The following is a 22,465-nucleotide window of genomic DNA, read 5'->3' on the forward strand; positions in this document are numbered from 1 at the left end:
TTTGAACTTTTTTTTTTTTTTTTTTTTTTTTTTTTGCAAAATTCTTTTTCCAGATTAGTTAATACTTAGAAGAGATTGGATACAAAAAGCATAGTTGATTTGAGTGTAGTAATTGGCTGGATTTGTCTGTACGATTATATTAACAATGTGTAATCGTTAGTTCTGTATTGTTCTCTATACAAATTGAATTCGAAACCTTCTAAAGCATTTTTCTTTCTTGGTGGGAAGTTATGTAAGAATGTTAAGTTGGAGTTACTATATGTTTAACTTGCTAGATAAGCATGTTCCTTAATCATTCTTTTTGGTAACACAACCGTTACATGCATTTATCTTTGTTTCACGTGGCATATGTATGCGGTCTACATTTTATATTTGATGCTAGCTGTGAGTAAATTATATTTGTGAAACAACATGAAACACTATCTCAACATAAAATTTCATTCACCAACTCAAAACACTTGTTTCAAAAAGGCAATCTTTAGTTTTATTATGTTTATTATAATTGATTGAGAATATTATTCTATATATATATACCGAATCCATATGTTGAACAGACTTTTGAATTAATTGATTTTTTTTTATATAAATTAATATCTACCAATGATTATGAGTCAATACTGGTTTTCTTTAGGTCGAAGTTATTAGTCAATCAATATGAACTAGTCTATGATTCAAATCTCCTAATAATGGTTTTTAATTATGAAATTGCTTTTTACAAATCTGAATGCAATTAAGGTGACATCAAAGGATGAAATGTTTTCGATCTAAAGATCTTAGACTTAAATGAATGTGGATAACTATAAAAGCTGTGATATTATCCAACTGTTCGGACTATATTATAAACAGTTAAAATCGTCATTCGTCAAAAGCGTCGCAGCTTTGTTCCCTAAAAAAGCCATTTGGCTACTTTCAAGCCGGCCTGAGTCCTACATATTTACCAGATTACCCCTACTGTCACCATCGTCTAAGCTTATCCAAAGGGTAATATCGTAATTTCGAAATAACCAATCTCCCACGATCAAAAACAGCAAACCAACGAAGGCGCGGTTCGTCTCGATCCCGTCCTCTCATGGCTGCTGCAGGGACGTCGTTTGATTTCGATTTCGATTTCGATTTCGAGCTCTTCACGTACTCATTTAATCGATTCAATCTCTCATAGGCCCCTGATTTTTGGATTTGATCATTTGGATTCCGAAGGTAACGAGGTTTTGGTTATCTCATCTTCTATCTCCTGAAGTTTGATCCGTTCTCTAAGGTTCCGTTTCTGTTGATTTCTATGCTTATTGATGATGATTGACTCCGTCTCATGAAGTTCATATCTTTTTTTTGATTCAGTTTTATTCTAGGGTTTGTTTGTTAGTGATTGAGTTTGCTTTTGATTACTTTCAAGCTGTGGATTTTTGGTTATTTCTAGTTTATTTTGGCAATGAAGTTTGAAAGAAAAAAAAAACGAATTTTAAAGAGAATGATTTAGTTGAAACTGAGGCATTTTAGTTTCATGATTAGTAGGCAATGCAGATAAGCTGTGATGATTAAGTGTTGATTATGTGGTTGATGTTTTTAGGTGCACCGTCTAAATAATTCTGACAGCATATATGTACTGCAACTCCTCAAGCTTGTCATGTGCCACTGCGTGTACAGTGTTTACAAATAAAACAGCGGACTCGCGAAAAGCTAAGGGAATGTCATTATGTCAGCACCTGGGAAGTTTGATTATTCTTCCGGTGGGCCAGATAGGACTACGTTATACAGGTCCAACTTAGCTGCTGCACAGATGGAAAGATCTAGTACCTTTCGCGAGACGGTTGAACACCATCCTGTCTCGTCATCTTCTCACCCGAACGCGTTGAGAAGAAGCACTTCACCGTTAGCACAAACCGACGTAACGAATTTCTTTCAGTGTTTGCGTTTTGATCCGAAGGTGGTTGCCGCGGATCACAAGTCTTTTATTCGTCACGGTGACTTTAAGCGTCATGTGAATATCGCTCTTGGGATTCAGGGAGATGAATCTCTAAGTGCAACGCTGAAAGGGAAGTTGATTCCGTCTCCTGTACCAGAAGAGATTAAAAGACTGAAGGCTGGTCTGCGCGAAAACAATGTGAAGGCCAGGTAGTTTGTTTATACGATAAGTTGATAGATGCTGTTCACATAGAGTAAAGAGAGTTTCTCCAATCTTTGTATCAAACTTTTGGAGTTCTGTTTACCTAATTGGGTTTCTGCTGTTGCAGGGAGCGTGTCAAAATTTTCAACGAAGCGTCCTCTGTATTTAACAAGTTTTTTCCTACCGTACCTACAAAGAAAAGGTCTCGACCGGAAGGGTTTTCCAGTGACCGCTTGGCTTTAGGGCCTGGTTTAGGTAAAATGGGAATACAAGGTCAGACTCTGCCTGGCTGTTTTGAGTTTGACGAGCAAAATGTGGACGAACGACCTAAAAGTGGTGCAATAAATAAGCGGACACGTACTTCCATGGTAATTCCTGAAATTTGTTCGACAAGATAAGCTTTGGTGTATTATCCTTGTGGATCTGTTTTCACCAAATATAGTGGCTCATATGTCTATTGAACAGACCTTTTGTGTCATGATGCAGTCTTCATCGGAGAATATAGAATTCGGACTGTTATCATAGAATTAAGCTAGAATTGTTAGTAGCAAATAATTATATAGAAAGTTCTTCGTGTAAGGTAAATTGTGCTTCCAGTAGTATTCAATGTATAAGAAATGACATATTCAAGCCAGAAATATACAGAGATTAGTCCTGTTAGAGTGTTTTCTTCTTTGCTTATTGTGTTCTCACCTTATAAAGTATTTTTACTTCAGGATGTTGTTTTTAATTTTGGATTCTGAATAAGAAAACCCTCTGGCAGTTATTATTAATTCATATTACTTTAACTGATTGGTAAGTACAAATTCAAAATATTTTAATTCTGCTATTATGTGATTCAGATGGATGTTCGAAGTAATGCTATTGTTCGAGCTGCTGTAGATAGGGATAAAGACACAATGAGGATGGCAAATCATAATGCAGTTCAGGGTGAAGATCGATCTTCAATTGGTACTGATGGTTGGGAAAAGTCGAAAATGAAGAAAAAACGATCTGGCATAAAAACAGATGGTCCTTCTAGTTTGGCTTCAAATAAAGCTGTTGATGGTTACCAGGACTTGAAGCAGGGCATACCAAAACCAGCTGGTGATTCCAGGTTGAGATTGAATGGTGACTCGAACATGTCAAGGTATGGCTTACTGTATTAGATCATAACTTTATGGTTCAATATTAATTTTGATTCTTTCCCAAATTTCCTCTTTAAGCTTCTTTTGTTTTCTTAAGAATTCATTGAATGACACAAGTAGAAAAGAACAAAGCTAAGATGAGAACAACAGTGCCTTTATAAACCTACAAAATTACCTTGATTCGACAATTGCTGTAATCCATTTGATTGGTTATGGAATTTAGGTTGGTGGCTGAAATTATACCGAAGATCTTTTGTTTAGCGCCTGTCTGATTGAGCACAATCTCTTCTTTTGCTCATCATTCATGTCTCTGCCGTCTGTCAGTGAACGTTATTGTGACTCTTTTTTATGATCATTCCAGTTGATAAATGTCTGTGTGAATTACTCGTGTAGGCATGGGTCAGTAAACGGGGCTGTACCATATGGAAGATCTGATAGCCTCTCTCGGCAGACAGGCTTGGCAGGGGGTTCCTTGCCTTCCAGAGATTCAGATCACAGTTCGTTGTACAGTGAGAAGAGAGAACGAGCTATTGCCTCAGATAAGGAAAGGGTGAATCTCAGGGCTATCAACAAGTATGTGTTAACAAACTTACAATCTAACTACACCTGCCAATATTTCGCTAGATCACATTCGTCAATTTTTCTTGCCTGTATTATTTCTGATGTTCTTGTTACTCTCTGCTGGGTTCTTTTCAGGTCAAATATTCACGATGAATCCAATTCTTCAAGCCCAAAAATAAATGTTACAGTTCGTGGTCCGAGATCAGGATCAGGGCTTCCGCCGAAACTTTCTCCGGTTGTCCATAACACTCCTTCTCCAAGTGATTGGGATATTTCTGGTTGTACAAACAAACCTCCATTGTTGTCTGGGGTTCCTAATCGCAAGCGTATGACATCAAACCGATCTTCATCACCACCTGTCACTCAATGGGCCGGTCAAAGACCAAAAAAGATATCCCGTGTTGCAAGGAGAACGAGCTTGGTCCCATTTGTTTCAAGCAATGACGACATTCCTTCATCAGACAACATGTCAGATGTTGGTTGTAGTGAAACAAGTTTTGGATTTCCTAGACGCTCGCCAGCAGCTTCTCCTCGAATGAGATTAAAAGGTGAGAATAGCTTGTCTACAACAGCTTTATCAGGAAGTGAAGAATTTAGCCCCCCTGAGATCAAATCTAAAGACAAGGGAAAGCAATCTGATGAGGTTGATGGTAAAGCTGCTCTGAATGTCCGTAAGCTCTCCATCACTGGTTTACAATCGAGAAAAAACAAGCTTGTCTTCTCTGGAGAAGAGCTTAGAGATGGTGTGAGGAGACAAGGAAGGACAGGCCGTGGCTTTGGTTCAACAAGGTCTGTAAACCCAATGGGAGTTATGAGACATGGAACAACAAAACAACTTCGCAGTGCAAGAAATAGTTCTGACAAGAATGAAAGGTAGACCCTGTTTCTAGTACCTGTAGTTAGGTTTCATGAGTCTTTATCTCCTAGTTTTTTTAACATACGCTCTCTGCAGCAGGGTAGGTCGTCCACCCACTAGGAAGCTCTCTGACCGCAAGGCTTACAAACGTCAGAGAAATACATCGGCAAACGCTACAACACTAGATTTTCTTGGTCAGTTCCATTAATCAGATTTGTTCTTTCGCAGGATTGCTGTTTCTTCTTTCTTTTTCATGAATATTTTTATTTTCATTGTTGTCTCAGATGATGGGCATGAAGAGCTACTAGCTGCTGTTAACTCCGCTATTAACTTTGGTAAGTAATTCTTTGGTTTCTCGTGTATGTTTATTTTTTTTCTAGATTTTCTTTTCTGGATTCATTCGTTTAGTTCTTTGATGCAGCTCAGAATTTTTCTAGCCCTTTCTGGAAGCAAATGGAGCGCTATTTTTGCTTTATATCTGATGCACATATCAATTTTGTGAAACAGCTGGTAATTCGTTTTCCTGCTATTCTTACGATAGAGTTTTACACTTGAGACCTCATAGTTTTTAGGATGTGACAGATCATTTGTATATGTTCCTTTGCATATACGTAGCACTTACGTGATCTAATGATAGATTGCATATTTTGCCTTTCCAATGTTTGGTGAAGATAATTACAGCTCCATTATGCTGACTTCTCATTTTAGTTAAATGTCATAACCGTTTTCTCTTTCAGGGTGGCATCTCCCCCATGAGTACTACACCAGTTGGGACATCTTCAGACTTCGATGGTCGTGAAAAATTTTCCGAGGGACTTACAACCAGTAGAGTGGATTCTAAAGCTTCGCCCCTTTATCAGAGATTGCTATCAGCTCTGATTTCAGAGGACTCAGCCAGTGTAAATGAAGATTTACAATTTGATGGATTTGGAGCCGATGCTGAGTCAGAATTCAGTGCTTTGAATCATATGGAGTTCAATGGTTATAGGAGTGATAAACTGGAATTTGATGAGCTAGAAGATGATGTGTCTGTTATCCCGCTCAAGGGTGTTAATAGCTCAGCCCACATTGTCAGTGGAAGATTTACAGATCACTTATACGCCGACTTCTCAGACATTCAGTATGAAACTTTGGGGATAGATGAGAAGATATATTTGGAAGCTCAATCTATTGGCATTTGCTTGGAACCTATGGTATACTTCCCCTGGATCTGGACTCAGATTTCTATAGTTCCTTAGTTGATTGATGTGTTTTCTTGCAGGCTAATATCTCAAACGTGGAGGATGAAGGAATAGTTGACGAGATCAAAACGTTAGAGGAGGCTGTCTACGAGGTGGTATGTTTTCTCACGTGTTCTTATCTTTCTTTTAACAACTTGACAACTTATGATTACTTTTTCGCTTTTGATTTACTTGTTTACTACTATTGTGTTCTCAAGATAGCTAACTTTGTGATGTTGTCTATCTTAAAACTTAAGGGTTCCAAGAAGAAAGAGATGTTGAATCGGTTACTAACGCCTGCCCTAGAGATGAAAGAACTTCAGGAGAAGTATGAATTTGTCTTCCTTCTGATTTTCTTGCACGCCTTTAATGATTTAAAATGCGATCTGACTTTTTCTGATATTTTTCTCCTGATATAGGGAGTTTGATCGGCTTGGTTACGAAAAACTCATCGAAATGGCATATGAAAAGAGCAAGGTAGGTTATTATTTTGGCTAAATGGTTTATTACAAGGTCATGTTGTGATAATTTTATATGGATTTTGTTTACAGGCAAGTCGGCGGCATCACTCCGCTAGTGGAAAGAGTTCAGCTAACAAGGTATCAAAGCAGGCCGCATTTGCTTTCATGAAACGGACGCTTGGAAGATGTCGACAATTCGAAGAAACAGGCAAAAGCTGCTTTAGTGAGTCTACATTCAAGAACATCCTCGTTGCCGGGCTTACTCAAATTGAAGATAATCCCACGGACAAGGAAGATATTTTATCAGCTTCAAGTATGACTTTTTATTTTTTTTTGCCTTACCGAACAGTCTACTATGATTTTGAACCCACAAACTCTCTGTTAATACGAATATCTCCTCTTCTTCTTCTTTTTTTTGTCTCTGGCAGCACCGATGGGATCACAGCCTAGCTCATCATTGGCATTGCGAATTAAGCAGAACACGGAGAATTATACAGATTCTTCTGAACATACTTTACGGGAAGGGAAAGATGAAACGATGTGGTTAAATAGAACGAAGGAGAGAGAGTTGCTACTTGATGATGTGTGTGGGACACCACTTTCAAGCAGTACAAAAGGGAAGAGAAGTGACAGAGACAGAGATGGAAAAGGACAGGCTTCATCATCGAGAGGCAGAGGAACTAAAAAGATGGGTCGGCCTGCACTGTCAAATAACGCCAAGGGTGAACGGAAATCGAAAACAAAACCTAGGCTGAAAACAACTCCTATGTTTTCTTCTCCTTCTGTCAGTATCCTGGAGCAAAACAGAACATCATCGTCCAAACCAACTGATACAAACAACAGCGAGTATAGTAACTTGGAGACACTGGACGAGACAGAGCCACTTGACCTATCTGGCCTGCAGATACCAGACGGTTTAGGTGGTCCAGATGATTTCGATGCACAAGCAGGAGATCTAAGCTCATGGTTGAACATCGATGACAATGCCTTACAAGATAATGATATAGATCTCCTTGGACTTCAAATACCCATGGATGATCTTTCAGACTTAAAGATGATGGTATAAGCTCCCACCCTCACTGTCTTTATCACTGTACAGCCTCCTCTGTTATACCATTAGCGACAAAGAAAGATAAGTAAAAGGAAAAACAAGTTTTGGTCCCCAGAAAGAATAACCACTCACCACTCACCAGTCACCATCATCATGTTTAGGGGTTCTCTTTCTTTCTGTTTCTTATAGGTTGATTACTAGAGATGGTGGTGAGACTTTTTTTGTTTATTGGTGATGGGTGGTGTATTTGGCTCCGGCGATTAAGATAGGTCGGTAGTTAAACGCAAGATAAGAAAGAGTGATAGTAATGTTGTGTAGTGATATATAGATAAGTCTCAGGTTTTCTTTTTTCGCTTTTGTAACCTCAGAATCATTTATTGTTGCCTCTGTACATACATTTTATGTTCCTTAATAAAATGAGATGTACTTTCTTATGTACAAGGTAAGACGGGAGAAAATCTTATTACTATCGTTTTCTGCATTCTCCAAGAGGCAATCTAGTTAAAAAGGATTCTAGAACTTTTATTACAGAACTGAGAAAGAGTACACAAGCAAACGGTCTAAAAAGTTCAAAAAGAAAAGAAAAGGGTCTGCTTCTTCTTATGACCTAAAGTGTCTGACTTCCTAAGCAACTCTTGAGAACATCCATGACAGCTCCAAAATCTGCTTTCACTTCAACAGGAGGATTCGAGAATCTGCAAGCCATGCACAGGTATAGCATTCGAGTGATAATCAATCTTCCACTGAGTAAACTTCAACCCATGAGCAGTCCTCACAACCACGGTTTGACCAGTCAAGGCGCAATCACTCCTTGGTTCCTCACTCCTTGGTCAAAGCCACACCTATGTGAACAGATAAACATCCCAGTTGATACGCTTGCGCCATCGCATCCATCAGCTCCTCCTCCGCAGATTCTTCCACGGTCCCATCCCACTTTTTAAGCGCTTTGAAACAAAAAAAAATTTCTGTAAAATATGTATCTTTTCGAAATGGAAAGAGTATTAGAGAAAAATACTTTTGACATGGCGTAACAAATGTCTCCGTATATTCGAAATTACATGTTTATTTTACATTTTTAACACAGTCACGTGCTTCTGCGCAATCTACTTTTTTTTTTTTTTTTAATTTCAATTTTATCATAAATTTCCCAAATTGGCATCATTACAATTATAATCAGACTAGAACTTGAGCAAAAAAAGGTACAACCATAGATTGATAGCTTTGAGTCATCGCACACATAGCCAAAGTTGCGGGCGCAACTCCGGATCCTTCCCTCATTACCATCTCTCCTGTTAATCCGGTAAGGGAGCTGAGTCCCAGAAGACTCTCATACACTAATGTGCGAGAGCGAGACATTGACTAATGAAACACTACGATCTACTCCAATCTGCATAATCTCAATTCACTATAGTCGTAGTTATCTGAATAAGAAATTACGTAGCTTATGATTTCACTTGTAAGTAAAAACAAAAGGATGAAGATTGTCTCAAAGAACAAAACAGCATGTTCAAAGCAAAAGAAAAAAAACTCATACCATCTGTAACAGACATCATCAAACTGACGCAGCAACACAACCAAACCATTCATATGACTCGACAGGAAAGGTAAGCACATCAACACACTCAACTTTTCCCCACAGCTCACGTCCATTGCATCTTGATTCTAAAGAAATCTTGGCATGCCGAATTTTGTTGCTTCGGTTGATATACGGATCCCACATAACTAAAAGTTGGCCACCAGAGACCACCAGTCCAACGTCACTCCCAGTTTTTAAACCCTTGATCTCTCTCCACTCTATACCCTCATTCTCAGTCTCAGAGGCAGACCACATTAAGTAACCGGAGTCAGTGCAAGAGTATATTACATTCCTCATATCACACGAAACTTCCATGGAATCTGTTATTGCACTCGACGACGTCTCTCTTACAAATTTCCATGTACCATTGTTCGGCTCGTAAGAGAATTCCTTCTCATCTGTGGCTAAGTAAAGTTTCCCTTTGAACTCATTAACTTTAAAATATTCACTATATTTGCGTAAGTGATTACGTAACTCTACATCATCAGCGCCAGGACCAGGCAAGGATGTCCAAGACTGAGTTTTCAGGTCAAATACCTCAATCCAGTTCGCATTGTACTTGTCAATATCACAACCTCCCATCACATATATTTTCTCATCGACTAAAACTGTACTCGCATCCTCCCGTGCCACGGTCATGTTAGGGGCATCACGCGAAGTGTGACTCCGACAGTCAAAGATCCGAACCGAGGAAGATGGTTCCTGGTCGGGTCCAACGATTATGTGTACATGTCCGAACCAAACGTTTCCATGCAAAGTAATTCGGGAAAAGAGTTGGTAGAATAGGAAGGTATAGGAACAACCGAAAATCCACTCGAGTTCCGTTTAAACCTATTTTTCCTCCCTCCCCGTTTGGTTCGGTTTTGATTATTAGGTTTCGGCCGAAGGCTAAAACAGCTCGCACTTGGGTGATCGGGCAACTTTAACAAGACATAGATGCATGTTTCAGTGGCTTCTATTTGAGATCGTATCTTGTAGATCTCCTTAGATGATAAGAGAGTGTGGAATCTCTTTGAGACAAGAGAGAGCGATGGGTACTTCCATCTTGAGACACGGGCAAGAATGTTTTCTACAATTTCGTCGGGTAGTGATGAAAACATCGACGGTGGCTCACGAACCGTCTTCTTCTTTTTGGTTGGTTCAACTCTGCCGGAGATCATGATCGGCCGAAGTTGCAGTATTGAGGCTGTGGAGAGGGAATATGATAAAATAATATAGGGTTAACAAACACGTTTAGGCCTGTAACGCATATTTAAAGGCCTTTTGGGAAGTTTGTATTATTGTTGCTTGTACCATAACTTTTATACAACTATCGTTAATGGAAAATTCACAGATGACAAAAAAAAAAAAAAAAATAAAGACTTTTTGGTATTCTTACTGGATTGATGGTTTGCGATTAGGCCTGGCAAAATAACCAGAACCGAAGAACCGAACCGGAACCGAACCGAAATACCCGAAACCGGAACCGGACTAATACCCTCAAATATCCGAACGGTTCCTATATTTTTATATCTGAACTAACCGAACCGAGAACCGAACGGGTACCCGAATATATAAAAATATTAATTATATATACATATAACATCACTAAATATATATTTTTAATTTAAAATTCTATTAAAAATATCTGAAAATAGTCGAGGATAACTAAATTATTATAAAGTATCCAAATTACCCGAAAGTATCCGAAACTATCCGGATAGTTTTATCCGAAATATCCAAAATAATCCGAAATATCCAAATTTTTTATCTAAATCATCCTAATTATTTGATATTTTACCCTAAATAACCGATATTTTATCCAAATTATCTGAACTACCCGAACTATCCAAACCCGAACCGGATCCAAATGAGAACCAAACTTTTTCCGGATATTTTCCGGTTCCTACATTTACTATCCGAACCGAACCGAACCGAAAATAGGTCAAGTACTAAATGGATCATCTAGCCCCTATTCGAACTACCTGAAACCCAAAATACCCGAACCGAACCGAACCGATACCCGAAATGTCCAGGCCTATTTGGGATAATTCTTTTTTTTCTTCATAAATTGTATCCAAACGAAATCTATTAATTATTTATACATTCTTTTAAAAACATTATTGGAAAACGAAGGTTTATCAATACAAATATTCCAACTGTTTCACTTTATTTGTCGTTTTATGTTCATGCACACAGATCAAGAAAATATTTAATTTTATACATTTTCAAAATAAAAATATCACTACTCATACACCTAACCATATTTAAAGTAATAGAAAAATAATTAATCAGAAAAAACCTTGTTAATAAATTTGTACTGAAATCATAAAACGACATTTATGTTGAAACACAAATCTTTCTTTCGAACGATAATTAAATTGAAACTGAAGGAGTATATACCACTAATTATTTATAATTGTTTAAGAGAATCTCTACTAATAAAAAGGTTGAAGTTCGAGAAAGTGTACATGTTAGAATAAAATTTAGCTTACAAAAGAAGCCACTTGGCTCGTTAAATCAAACAAAAATAAGAAAATTAAAATAAATAAATATAAAATATAAGATATAGTAATATTATATTAAACATAATCTTTGTAATAATGTATAGTTTTACATTTTTGACCAGTAACAGTTCGACTAATAAAATCAATTATTCGTTTCTCCATAATGTAATATTACCATTTTATATAAAAATACACAAATGAATATAAATAAATAAATAAATAAATAAATAGAATAAGTAAATATACAATATCAGAAATAGTAATATTATATTAAACATAATATTTGAAATAATGTATAGTTTTACATTTTTAACCACTCATCATCATCATCATGTTTAAGGGGCTCTTTCTTTATGTTTCTTATAGTTGGATTACGAGGGATGGTGGTGAAACTGAGTAAATTAGAATAACTAAATATACGATGTCAGAAATAGTAATATTATATTAAACATAATATTTAAAATAATGTATATTTTTAAGGAGCTCTTTCTTTATGTTTATAGTTGGATTACTAGGGATGGTGGTGAAACTGTTTTTTTTGTTTATTGGTGGTGGTGTATTTGGCTCCAGCGATTAAAGATAGGTCGGTAGTTAAAAATGTCGGGAAAGAAAAGAGTGATAGTAAGGATAGAAAAATTTTACATATTACTTAGAAATATATCAAAATTTTACATATTTTAGTTAGAATATCTTTCAATACTTTTACTTTTTTTTATTTGAAATGCAACTTAATATTTTTCTTAAAAAAATAGAAAAAGATATTTCAAAAATATTTTTAGAATTTTTTTGAAAAAAATCCAAAAATTAACATTTTAAATTAAAATTATCCTAAAATATAGTTAGTTTTGATATAAATGAAAATTAAAATTTATGTAAAAATAATTATATTCAAATGATAATAATAATTTAAATTGATTATTTAAAAAATACATTTACAAAAATTATTGTTAGAAAGAAATATTCATTTATCTTTCAAATATAAAATGAAAATATTATAATTAATTGATAAAATAATAAATAAAAACCATATATTAATCAATTATGACAAATGAGTTATACTATGTTAAAATTTTGCTTAAAGTTATACTATTGATATAAGCAAATAACATCATATAAAGTTTTAAAAAAACATAGTCATTTTTAAATATTTTTTTGAAAAAAAAATTATTTTTAAATTAAATCCACTGAAAATCTAGTGGAAGTTATAATAGATTCTAGATTTGGTTTATGATGATTATATGTATATAGTTGACCAAGAAAAGAATATGTACTAAGGAACTTATATAGGAACAATATAAACCATAAAAGGATTATAAAAAGTTTCTAAAGTTTTGTGTAGATTTTATTTAGCTTAAACAGAGCCGTCAGAGCCACACCTGTATGTGGACAGATAAACATCCCAGTAGAATCTGCTTGCGCCATGGCATCCATCAGCTTCTCCTCCGTAGCTTCTTCCACGGTCCCATCACACTTCTTAAGCCCTACACTCTGGTTATCTTTTTGAAACAATTTATTTTTCTAAAATCTGGATCTTTTCAAAATAGAAAGAGATTTAAAGAAAAAAACTCCTCGCAAGATCACTATATGACTTCAAAGTTCTTGTGTCTCTCTTGATTCTGAACCTAATAGATTTGACATGACGTAACAAATGTCTACGACGTATAATCACTCGAAATACATCTTCAGTTTTTTTTTTTATAATATTTTTATATTCTTAGCACAGTCAGGTACATCTGTGTAATCTCAATTCACTATAATCGTAGTTTCATCTGAAAAATTAATTACCATACACTCATGCATCTGGAAACAAAACTACCAATAATAATTAATGCATATATAAGTTAGCTTATGATTTCACTTGTAAGTGAAAACAATAGGATAAAGATAGTCTCAAAGAACACAAAACAGCATGTTCATAGCAAAAGAAAAAACTCATACCATCTGTAACAGACATCATCAAACTGACGCAGCAACACAGTCAAACCATTTATATGATTCGACAGGAAAGGTAAGCACATCAACACACTCAACTTTTCCCCACATCTCACGTCCATTGCGTCTTGATTCTAAAGAAATCTCGGCATACCGAATTTTGTTGCTTCGTTTGAAAGGAGAAACGGTATACGGATCCCACATAACTAAGAGTTGGCCACCACAGCCCACCAGTCCAAAGTCAGTCCCAGTTTTTAAACCTTGCAGTTCTTCCAAACCCTTGATCTCCCTCCACTCTATACCCTCATTCTCAAAGCCAGACCACATTAAGTGCCCTGAACCAGTGCAACCGTATTTTAAATTCCCAATCTCACACGAAACTTCTATGGAATCTGATATTGCACTCGACATCTCTCTTACAAGTTTCCATGCACCATTTTTGGGCTCGTAACTGTATTCCTTCGCATCTGCCTCTAAGTAAAGTTTTCCTTCAAACACATAAACTATATAATAGTAATTATTTTTGCGTAAGCGATTACGTAACTCTTCATCATCATTCATCAGCGCCAGGACCAGGCAAGGATGTCCAGGACTGAGTTTTTAGGTCAAATACCTCAATCCAGTTGGCATTGTACTTGTCAATATCGCAACCTCCCATCACGTATATTTTCTCATCAAGTAAAGCTGAACGTGCATTCTCTCTAGCTACGGTCATGTTAGGGGCATCCCGCGAAGTGTGACTCCGACAATCAAAGATACGAACAGTTCCTCGTAGGGTCCACCGATTATGTAGATGTCCGAACCAACTGTTTTTATGCGACATAATTCGGGAAAGGAATCGCGGTAGAAGGGGAAGGTATAGGAACAACCGAAAATCCACACGAGTCCCGTTTAAACTTAATCTTCCCTCTCCGTTTGGTTCGGTTTTGATTATTAGGTTTCGTCTCAAGGCTAAACCACCGTTTGGTTCGGTTTTGATTATTAGGTTTCGGCCGAAGGCTAAACCAGCTCGCACTTGGGTGATCGGGCAACTTTAACAAGACATAGCTGCATGTTTCACTGGCTCCTATTTGAGATCGCGTCTTGTAGATTTCCATAGATGATAAGACAGTGTGGAATCTCTTTGAGACGAGAGAGAGCGATGGGTACTTCCATCTCGAGACACGGGCAAGAATGTTTTCTACGATTTCGTCGGGTAGTGATGAAAACACCGACGGTGGCTCACGAACCGTGTTCTTCTTCTTCTTTTTGGTTGGTTCAACTCTGCCGGAGATCATGATCGGCCGAAGTTGCAGTATAGAGGCTGTGGAGAGGGAATATGATAAAAAAAAAAATTATAGGGTTAATAAACACGTTTAGGTCTTTACATAAGTTAACGCATATATAAAAAGACCTTTTGGTATTGTTATTGCCTTATTGGATTTGATGGTTTGGGAGAATTTGTGTTTTTCTTCATAAGTTGTATCCAAACCTAGTTTATTAATTATTCATACATTTTTTTAAAAAATAGTTTAATTGGAAAACGAAGATTTTATCAATAAAAATATATATTTTAATTTTAATTATTTAAAAGGCAACTTATAAAATCTCAGTAGATATAAACTTGAGATTGATCCGCACATCCGCGCGGATATTGGTTCTTACATGTTATACATTGATATTTATTTTCATAATATTGTTATATATTTTAGATCGATCGTAATATAACTAATTGTATTCAAAAGATATGGACCGAATCGGGTAAATATGATTATTTTGGTACAAATATCCGAACTCGTTTCACATACATTTGTTATTTAGATTTTTTTTTTTTTTTTTTTGAAACACATTTGTGATTTAGATATTTTTAGGTTTTTATACATCAGAACCGAACCAGAATGACCCAACTCAAAATTCATATATAAATTTATAATATTTAAGCGGAACCTAATTTAAAAAAGAAAAACTATACAACAAATTTTATAAACTAATAAAATGACTATTTCTAAGCGATACATATATCAAACATGGACTCACTTAGACTCTCTTCTAAAACTACACTAGAGAGCAAATATGTGCGGTTCAAATTTGGCCGCCGCGGATCCATTGACCTATCAAGTTGAATCGGTTTATCCGCATTCGGCTCGTGGATAAGTTTATTTCACCTCTCCACTTGACCAAGAAAAAGAACAAAAACAAAAAGTTGGAAGATATGATATCAGTCACATTCATGAAAACATCACCGATCATTATGTTTCATTTGCACGTTTAGTAGCTACATCTAATTTTGCACTTGAAATCAACATGTGAAAACTCATATAACATTGTTCGAATTGAAAAAAGTTTTAGAAACAAGAGGTGATACATATATCAAACATGAACCGGGTATATATGGATCTGACTACTTGTCATATACGCGTGTAATTATTTAACAAGTGGAATGAGGAACCAAGAAGTGATACATATGTCAAACATGGACTCACTTAGACTCTCCTCTAAAACTACACTAGAGAGCAAAACAAAGTCAGCCCATTTGCTTAAAAACATCTCTATACATTGATGAGTGTGAGGAGAGATACAAAAGGGGACTACCACTAAACTGGGGGTATGTTAGAGAAGGAGAAGCCTTGGTATCCTTTGTAAGCATAGTACGCGATCCGTGTGTAGTAAAACCCTGGGATGAACAGAAGACACCCGAGGACGATGAAGAAAATTCCTGGTTTCACCAAGCATCAAACAAAGAGAGAATCAATAATTCATTTACCTGAGAGCTCATCTCCCAAATCAAAATATAGGAAACTAGGAATGATAGTTTTTTAATGCAATAAATGACATTGACAAACAAGGAAAAATCATTTCACGCTTAGTATGATGAGCAGAGATACTTTGCCTTAACATATTTTGAGTATTCATGACCTTGCGGAGAGTTATTAAACACTTCAATTTAGAAAGTTTCTTGCTTCCCATCATGCACATAAGAGAAGCTTTTAGAATGAAATATCATCTACAAGTTCTTCTGAAACTATAGATATCCAAATCAAATCAAATGGCTATGAGAACATCTGTATTCATCCAGGAGCTAAGTAGGATCACTTGCAAACTATATATTATCTTCATCACCTAGATACATAATCAGAGGAACAAACGCTTCTGTAATCATCCAAATCCACTATAGATCTGCAGAAACCAAAGAGAGTAGTACAATGCCAAACTAAAACCAAATCACACATACACACGTAGCTCTAACAAGGAGCAGTTACAATCTATCTATTCTATCTATCTATCATCTTCATCACCTTAGATTCTTCTGATCATATAGATTCCTCAAATCCAAATACTAAACCAATCTTAGCTGAAATCGATTTAACTCTCCCAAACAAGCATTGAACAGCTATAACTGAGGGTAACGAAATCGCTAACCGTGGCCTCGATCACCGCCGACTCGATTGTACGCCATGAAGAAGCCGGATACGATTCCTAAGGCTCCGAACACGAGGAGAGCCACCGCGAGCGCGATCTCCTTTACCGGCGGCCGGTTGTTCACGGTGTATGACGTCTCGATCATCATGTCCTCGTCCGATATCGAGAACGCATGGTCCACGTACGCCATTCTCACAGCTCCGTGGATCGAGATCAATCGTATAAGATCTAGAAGAAACCAAAATGACTGTGAATCAATCAGCGTGACGCTCGAGACTGCTTCAGAAGTTTACGAGTGCAATTTCATTTCTCGTGAACTTCGTGCCGGATCTATTATCCAAACGCTAACTACGAGTCGTTTTGATTCTTTTTTTTTTCAATAAGAAAAGAAAGCAACAATATCAAGAGGAGAACTACGCGTCGTTATCTTAGCTTTTCTCCTCCGAAAACGGCATAACGTCCGCGTTCATTTTCACGAAACCAGTCACGGATAACATTATGTGAGTATCCAAACAGAGCAGACTCTTCACTCTTATTCTTCTTCTTCACGAGTTAAGCTTAACAGTAGATCCAACGTGAGGATCCGAGTCGATGGCTCCGAGAACCGGCTCCACATCCACCGGATCCGCCATGTCAGAAACCTCCGTCGAATCCTCAATCGACCCTCTCTTCCACCTCCTCCGCACCATCCCCTTCTCCTTCCTCCGGCCGCCGCGTCTCCGCCTCAAGCTCCCTTCCTTCACACTCCCATCTCCGATGGCCGTCTTCTCCCTGATCCTCCTCACCTACTTCCTCGTCATCTCCGGATTCATCTACGACGTGATCGTCGAGCCTCCAGGCATCGGATCGACCCAGGACCCAGTCACGGGAGCGATCCGCCCCGTCGTGTTCATGTCGGGTCGGGTCAACGGGCAGTACATAATCGAGGGGCTCTCGTCGGGGTTCATGTTCGTGATGGGCGGGGTCGGGATCATAATGCTGGATCTGGCGCTGGATAAGAATCGAGCTAAGAGTGTTAAGGCTTCGTACGCTACGGCGGGAGTCTCGTCGATTGTGATTGGTTATGTGATGAGTATGCTCTTTATTAGGATTAAGATCCCTGGTTATCTTCATTAGATCGACTCTCTGTAGTTTAAAGATGGATACTTTTGGATAAAGATGTGAACTTTAAATGTGTGTTTTCTAAGCTTACGTTGTTTGGTAATGAGAGTTTTAGCTTTGAATTGAATGTTAGCTTCTCGATAGTGATGTTCATCTGCGTTCGTTATATCAATCTCATCGCTTAAACTTGTGTTGGTAACAAATAAAGTAGAGATTTTGAATGTTGGGTTTACTGGATATGGTGCATAGCTTCAGTTTTCTTGAACTCTATTTCTTGTGTGCTATGGTTCAACACTTCAGACTCATGATTCATTATGTGATTGCTCAGTTCTTTTGGTAGCCTTAGCATCCGGAAGGGATGTGAATACGTGAGAAGAGACTGTTATACTTATATGATTTTAGTTACATGATTTAAAATAGGGCATTTATCCGATTAACTATTTTTAAGTTTTTGTCACAAAAATAATAATCATCGGGAAAAGAAATAACCAAAATAGCTCATTTTTATTTTGAATTTTTTTTATTTTTATTTTTTTTTTAATTTGAAATCATATCCCAAAACCCACCTATTAATTCTAAACTCTAAATCTAGATTAGTTAACCATAGGATAAAAATACGTTTTTAAATTTTAATAAGACTTATTTTGGTCATTTTTTTCATTGAGAACTATTTTTGTGACAAAAATTAAAAAAAATGATTATTCTAAAGAATTTCTCTTTAATTTAAAATAAGAAGTTTGAAATGTATATATACATACTCTTTATACATTCAGTGATGACTTAAGTAAATGGTTGATATATTGAATGAATGTTCGCAGTTCAAAAAAAAAAAAAAAAGAATGAATGTTCTTTACTGCCTGCGTTATACTTATCTGCTGAAATAGGTTCTTGGAGAGAAGATACTCCGAGGTGTGATACCAGGGAACCTATTCGAAGCCAAGATATCAATGGGACGGTACTCAGGCATTATCAGCCCTTCTCTCTCTTCCCTAGTCCAAGCCCTTGATCTTCCATTGAACGTTCCATACTTCACCAGTTTACGGAACCCCCACGACTTCTTCTTCGGCGATGCGTTCACCAGCCTACCGTTCATCTTCTGGCTCAGATACTCTCTCACCGCCTGCAAGCTCTGCTCCACCACCTCTATCGGTGGGGACACGATCGGGTTTCCCTCAGCGCTCAGCTTCCTCAGCCGCCTCATGCATCCGATGGACTCGGGCAAGACCGTGATCTTGTTGTAGCTGATGTCTAGCTCGAGGAGGTTCATGAGAAGGCCGATGGAAGATGGGAGCGCGGTGAGGTACTGGAAGTTTTGGCTGACGTTGAGGATCTCGAGGTTGATGAGGTTCTCGAGGTCCTCGGGGAGGATCATTAGGCAGTTGAGACGAGCGTCGAGGACACGGAGGGAGGTGAGGTAGGTGATGGAGGTTGGTAGGGTGATGAGCTTGTTTGAGTTGACGCAGAGCTTCCTTAGGTTGGTTAGTTCTAACCCGATTGAGTCTGGTAGTCTAATCAGCTCGTTGAAGTTGGCGTTTAGTTCTTCGAGTGACCTGGAAAGATCCAAAACAAAAGAAGACAGATGATTTAGTCATATGTATATGAGTTGATGTGAATGTTTTGAGGGGTGTACCTGCAATTTTGAATAGTTTTGGGGAGGTAAACGAGAAAGTTGCCGGAGACATTAAGGATCTTGAGCTTAGAGAGACAACCAATGGAGTTTGGAAGAGCTTTGATCTGGTTTGAGTGAATATCTAATGATATCAAGTTAAGTAATCTCGCTGTTAGAGATTCTGGTATATTCTGTTATCATTCACAAACAAAAAAAACATTAGAAACTAATATGATTGTTAATATGTATGTATGGACAATATTAACCTTGATATGATTGTTGGAGAGATCAAGCTTGCAAATAATTCCCAAATTGAGGGAATGATTTGGGAGAGATTGTAATGCCATGCAACTCAAATTCACATCCTCTAGCCTCTCTTCCTCATTGTTGTCAGTATTGTTTGATAATATGGGTGATGAGAGTGGTGATTGGCTCAAGTCCATCATCATCATTGTCATCATGTGATCATTTTGTGCATGGAGTTGTTGATACTGATATGCCTCTTCGCATATCATCTTTAATAGATGTGTGTATGTGTTTGTGTTTGTATGTGGTTATAACTTCGTTTGAGTTTGCTCAAAGTGGAAGAAGATGAAAATGGTGATTTTGATCTGGAATGAGAGTGATTCTTCTTCTTTATAATGGCAACACAAATGATTGTATGGAGGAGAAACTTTGGTGGACTTTTGAGGAAATGAATAGTTTTCGGAAGTTTAATTACTTGAGATCAATGAAATAAAAGGTGTTTAAGGATGGTGATTAGCTAATGAAGGAGAGAGTTAGGCGTTACCAAGTTTTTTCTCCTCACATTATTCAGCAGTAACAAAAGAATCATTTTAATTTAATTACCACTATTCCAGTCAGTAATATTTATTTCTTTTTATAACCAGCGTTATTTCCATTACGATTAGTTCGGTTACTTAAGTAACTTTTTACCATATAGTCTTATAGTAAATGAAAAAAATTGACAAAGCAAATTCTAACAAGATTTTTTGCTCTTTCAGTCTTTCTACATTAAACTAGTGACAATATCGCAAATAAGTAATTAGATTATACAGTACAAATTTGATAAATTAATAATACAAGATATAATATTTATTCATTTATGAAGTTTAAAAAATTGATCATATGCTAGATTATCAAGTCAAACTCTAAACCAATTAATATATTCTCAGTTCTTAATGGTAAACCAAAAAAAAAAAAATTTGGTCCAAAATAGTAAGCCAATTAAAATTTTGATTTAACATTTCAAATCGCGGTAGAATCAATCTGACCGGACAGGTCAAAGTTATCAACGTTGTAAATAAGTAACAAGCTTTTTAGACTTCATTATCTTTCATGTTTATAAAGTTATTAATTTAACGAATTTATCATATTGGATTTATCAAAGTCAAACCGTAAACTAATATAAGTCGAGAGTTTTTCATAAGTGATTAACCATAAACCAGTACAACCAATCAGACCGGATCTGTCGAGTTATTTAAAAAAGAGTTTATTAACTTGATTTGTGTCCGAAAATTTAACGACCATTATTACGTATATCATAATACTTGTATAGAGTATAAATACATGTATACTTGTATAGTGTAGAGCAGTCTATTGCATGTCTTTGTACGCATTTTAACTTTAATGAGAAGATATTTTCATATTATTTTCTGTTAGCTAAAAACCAGTGAAAGATATGATATTTTATTTTTAGCTCATAAGAATTGAGAAAAATGAGTATAAATTGATTTGAGGTGCATTAAGAGTTTTAAATTGGTTGTTTACGGTAGTTGGCGTATTGATGATAATGGTAATCTTATAAATACTTGAAGATGATGAGGTTGAGAGATTAAAAATGTCATTTAAAAAAAAAAATAATGGTATTTTTATGAATAATACGAATTTGTGGACTTGAATAAAACAAAAGAAAAATCCAAAAAAAAAGACATGGATTAGTTTTAGGTTTGACTCTAAATGTTAGGTCATTTTTGCATATAACCCATGAAATAAATAGGTCTCTGACACTAATCTTATAATTTTGTCAAGAGTAGAGAAAGTAAAGAAAACAACTCTTTCACGTATAGCTCCACTGAAAACTGATCAGTCCGTCTCCGTCTTCAAGCTATTGTTCAGTCACGATGGAAAAAGGTGATATAGTTCATAATTTTGTTTAAAGTTATTTGTTAAAAATGGGGTTTCTGTTGTAATATATTTGTTTAAATTTCATACAAATTTTAAAAACTAATTCATCTCCGTTAATAATTATTAAAGTTGATTTGTGAATTTAATTGTATAACAATATTTGTTAATATTATCACCAACATTTTGACTATAATCAGTCAAACTTTACTAAAACCAATTGTATTACAAATTTCACATTTAAAAGTAATATTTTATTTATATTTTATATAATTTTTACTTATCTTTTATATAATTTTCACTTATATATTTTATATAATTTTATTAAAGTTTATATTTTAATTTGTATTTATTTGATAGTAATAATATTCATAACAACATTTGTATGTTTATTGAACCTTCATAAGATCATTGTAGACCTACTTATACAAAAATTTTCATTCATGCATGCAGAAGTAAGACCGGCTGATAAGCTCTCTTTTTTTTCTTTTGGTCGAAATGGTAAACCAATTAAAATTTCGATTCAACATTTCAAATCGCGGTAGAATCAATCTGACCGTACCGGTCTGAGTTATCAACGTTGTAAATAAGAAGACTTTATTAACCAGCTTTGTAGGGTTCATTATCTTTCATGTTTATAAAGTTAGTAATTTAAATAATTTATTGGATTTATCAAGTCAAACTGTAAACTAATAATATCAATCGAGAATTTTTCATAAGTGATTAACCATAAACCAGTATAACCAATCAGACCGGATCTGTCGAGTTATTTAAAAAGAGTTTATTAACTTGCTTCGTGTCCGAAAATTTAACGACCTGTTATAAATTAAGCATTGAAATGATCATCCACTTCTTTACCAA

The 22,465-nt window shown here is 36.1% G+C and overlaps 5 protein-coding genes and 2 pseudogenes across 10 annotated transcripts in view; 3 read left to right on the forward strand and 4 right to left on the reverse strand.

The window, feature by feature from the left end:
- Nucleotides 1-216, forward strand: part of LOC106306775 (putative nuclease HARBI1) — a 2,003-nt gene extending 1,787 nt beyond the window's left edge. For all 3 annotated transcript variants that reach the window (XR_001263185.1, XR_001263186.1, XM_013743521.1), the window contains exon 2: nucleotides 36-216. The gene's annotated coding sequence lies outside the window, so the exon portion shown is untranslated. The remainder of the gene's footprint in view (nucleotides 1-35) is intronic.
- Nucleotides 217-919: 703 nt separating this feature from the next.
- LOC106306446 lies at nucleotides 920-7,810 on the forward strand. Of its 4 annotated transcripts, XM_013743073.1 has the most exons (16): nucleotides 921-1,197; nucleotides 1,565-2,109; nucleotides 2,229-2,469; nucleotides 2,944-3,230; nucleotides 3,622-3,801; nucleotides 3,925-4,662; nucleotides 4,742-4,839; nucleotides 4,930-4,980; nucleotides 5,067-5,155; nucleotides 5,383-5,633; nucleotides 5,727-5,838; nucleotides 5,907-5,981; nucleotides 6,123-6,193; nucleotides 6,285-6,342; nucleotides 6,417-6,639; nucleotides 6,755-7,810. In XM_013743073.1, the coding sequence occupies exons 2-16, from the start codon at nucleotides 1,691-1,693 to the stop codon at nucleotides 7,390-7,392; spliced, it is 3,531 nt and encodes a 1,176-aa protein (XP_013598527.1). In that variant the 5' UTR covers nucleotides 921-1,197; nucleotides 1,565-1,690; the 3' UTR covers nucleotides 7,393-7,810. The 4 variants fall into 4 exon arrangements, with proteins under 4 accessions (XP_013598526.1, XP_013598527.1, XP_013598523.1 ...); XM_013743072.1 differs by having other exon boundaries at nucleotides 920-1,197; nucleotides 5,383-5,838; nucleotides 5,907-5,978; XM_013743069.1 differs by having other exon boundaries at nucleotides 5,383-5,838.
- Nucleotides 7,811-8,929: 1,119 nt separating this feature from the next.
- Nucleotides 8,930-10,113, reverse strand: LOC106305685 (annotated as a pseudogene).
- Nucleotides 10,114-13,400: 3,287 nt separating this feature from the next.
- On the reverse strand, nucleotides 13,401-14,816 carry LOC106305455 (annotated as a pseudogene).
- A 922-nt stretch (nucleotides 14,817-15,738) lies between these two features.
- Nucleotides 15,739-17,071, reverse strand: LOC106301458 (transmembrane protein 230-like). The gene is made up of 2 exons (XM_013737860.1): nucleotides 16,771-17,071; nucleotides 15,739-16,066 (listed from the first exon to the last, which is right to left on the reverse strand). The coding sequence occupies exons 1-2, from the start codon at nucleotides 16,958-16,960 to the stop codon at nucleotides 15,945-15,947; spliced, it is 312 nt and encodes a 103-aa protein (XP_013593314.1). The 5' UTR covers nucleotides 16,961-17,071; the 3' UTR covers nucleotides 15,739-15,944.
- Nucleotides 17,072-17,314: 243 nt separating this feature from the next.
- Nucleotides 17,315-18,092, forward strand: LOC106301457 (putative oligosaccharyltransferase complex subunit CG9662). The gene has a single exon (XM_013737858.1). It carries the CDS (start codon nucleotides 17,362-17,364, stop codon nucleotides 17,884-17,886), a length of 525 nt encoding a protein of 174 aa, XP_013593312.1. The 5' UTR covers nucleotides 17,315-17,361; the 3' UTR covers nucleotides 17,887-18,092.
- Nucleotides 18,093-18,668: 576 nt separating this feature from the next.
- On the reverse strand, nucleotides 18,669-20,072 carry LOC106301456 (plant intracellular Ras-group-related LRR protein 7). The gene is made up of 3 exons (XM_013737857.1): nucleotides 19,747-20,072; nucleotides 19,502-19,671; nucleotides 18,669-19,421 (listed from the first exon to the last, which is right to left on the reverse strand). The coding sequence occupies exons 1-3, from the start codon at nucleotides 19,993-19,995 to the stop codon at nucleotides 18,740-18,742; spliced, it is 1,101 nt and encodes a 366-aa protein (XP_013593311.1). The 5' UTR covers nucleotides 19,996-20,072; the 3' UTR covers nucleotides 18,669-18,739.
- Nucleotides 20,073-22,465: the final 2,393 nt, after the last annotated feature.

The sequence above is a fragment of the Brassica oleracea genome, chromosome C7 (genome assembly GCF_000695525.1).
Source record: "Brassica oleracea var. oleracea cultivar TO1000 chromosome C7, BOL, whole genome shotgun sequence".
NCBI classification, from domain to species: Eukaryota; Viridiplantae; Streptophyta; class Magnoliopsida; order Brassicales; family Brassicaceae; genus Brassica; species Brassica oleracea.

What these genes read in the sequence shown, in the direction of transcription:
- LOC106306446 (XM_013743069.1), top strand. Translation starts at nt 1,691, where the DNA reads ATGTCAGCACCTGGGAAGTTTGATTATTCTTCCGGTGGGCCAGATAGG. An exon ending in AGCGGACACGTACTTCCATG is followed by an intron (nt 2,470 to 2,943) that starts GTAATTCCTGAA and finishes TATGTGATTCAG; the next exon opens with ATGGATGTTCGAAGTAATGC. An exon ending in TACAACACTAGATTTTCTTG is followed by an intron (nt 4,840 to 4,929) that starts GTCAGTTCCATT and finishes TTGTTGTCTCAG; the next exon opens with ATGATGGGCATGAAGAGCTA.
- LOC106301458 (XM_013737860.1), bottom strand. Translation starts at nt 16,960, where the DNA reads ATGGCGTACGTGGACCATGCGTTCTCGATATCGGACGAGGACATGATG. An exon ending in CGGCGGTGATCGAGGCCACG is followed by an intron (nt 16,067 to 16,770) that starts GTTAGCGATTTC and finishes TGGTGAAACCAG; the next exon opens with GAATTTTCTTCATCGTCCTC.
- LOC106301457 (XM_013737858.1), top strand. Translation starts at nt 17,362, where the DNA reads ATGGCTCCGAGAACCGGCTCCACATCCACCGGATCCGCCATGTCAGAA.
- LOC106301456 (XM_013737857.1), bottom strand. Translation starts at nt 19,995, where the DNA reads ATGATATGCGAAGAGGCATATCAGTATCAACAACTCCATGCACAAAAT. An exon ending in TCTCCAACAATCATATCAAG is followed by an intron (nt 19,672 to 19,746) that starts GTTAATATTGTC and finishes GAATGATAACAG; the next exon opens with AATATACCAGAATCTCTAAC. An exon ending in AAAACTATTCAAAATTGCAG is followed by an intron (nt 19,422 to 19,501) that starts GTACACCCCTCA and finishes GGATCTTTCCAG; the next exon opens with GTCACTCGAAGAACTAAACG.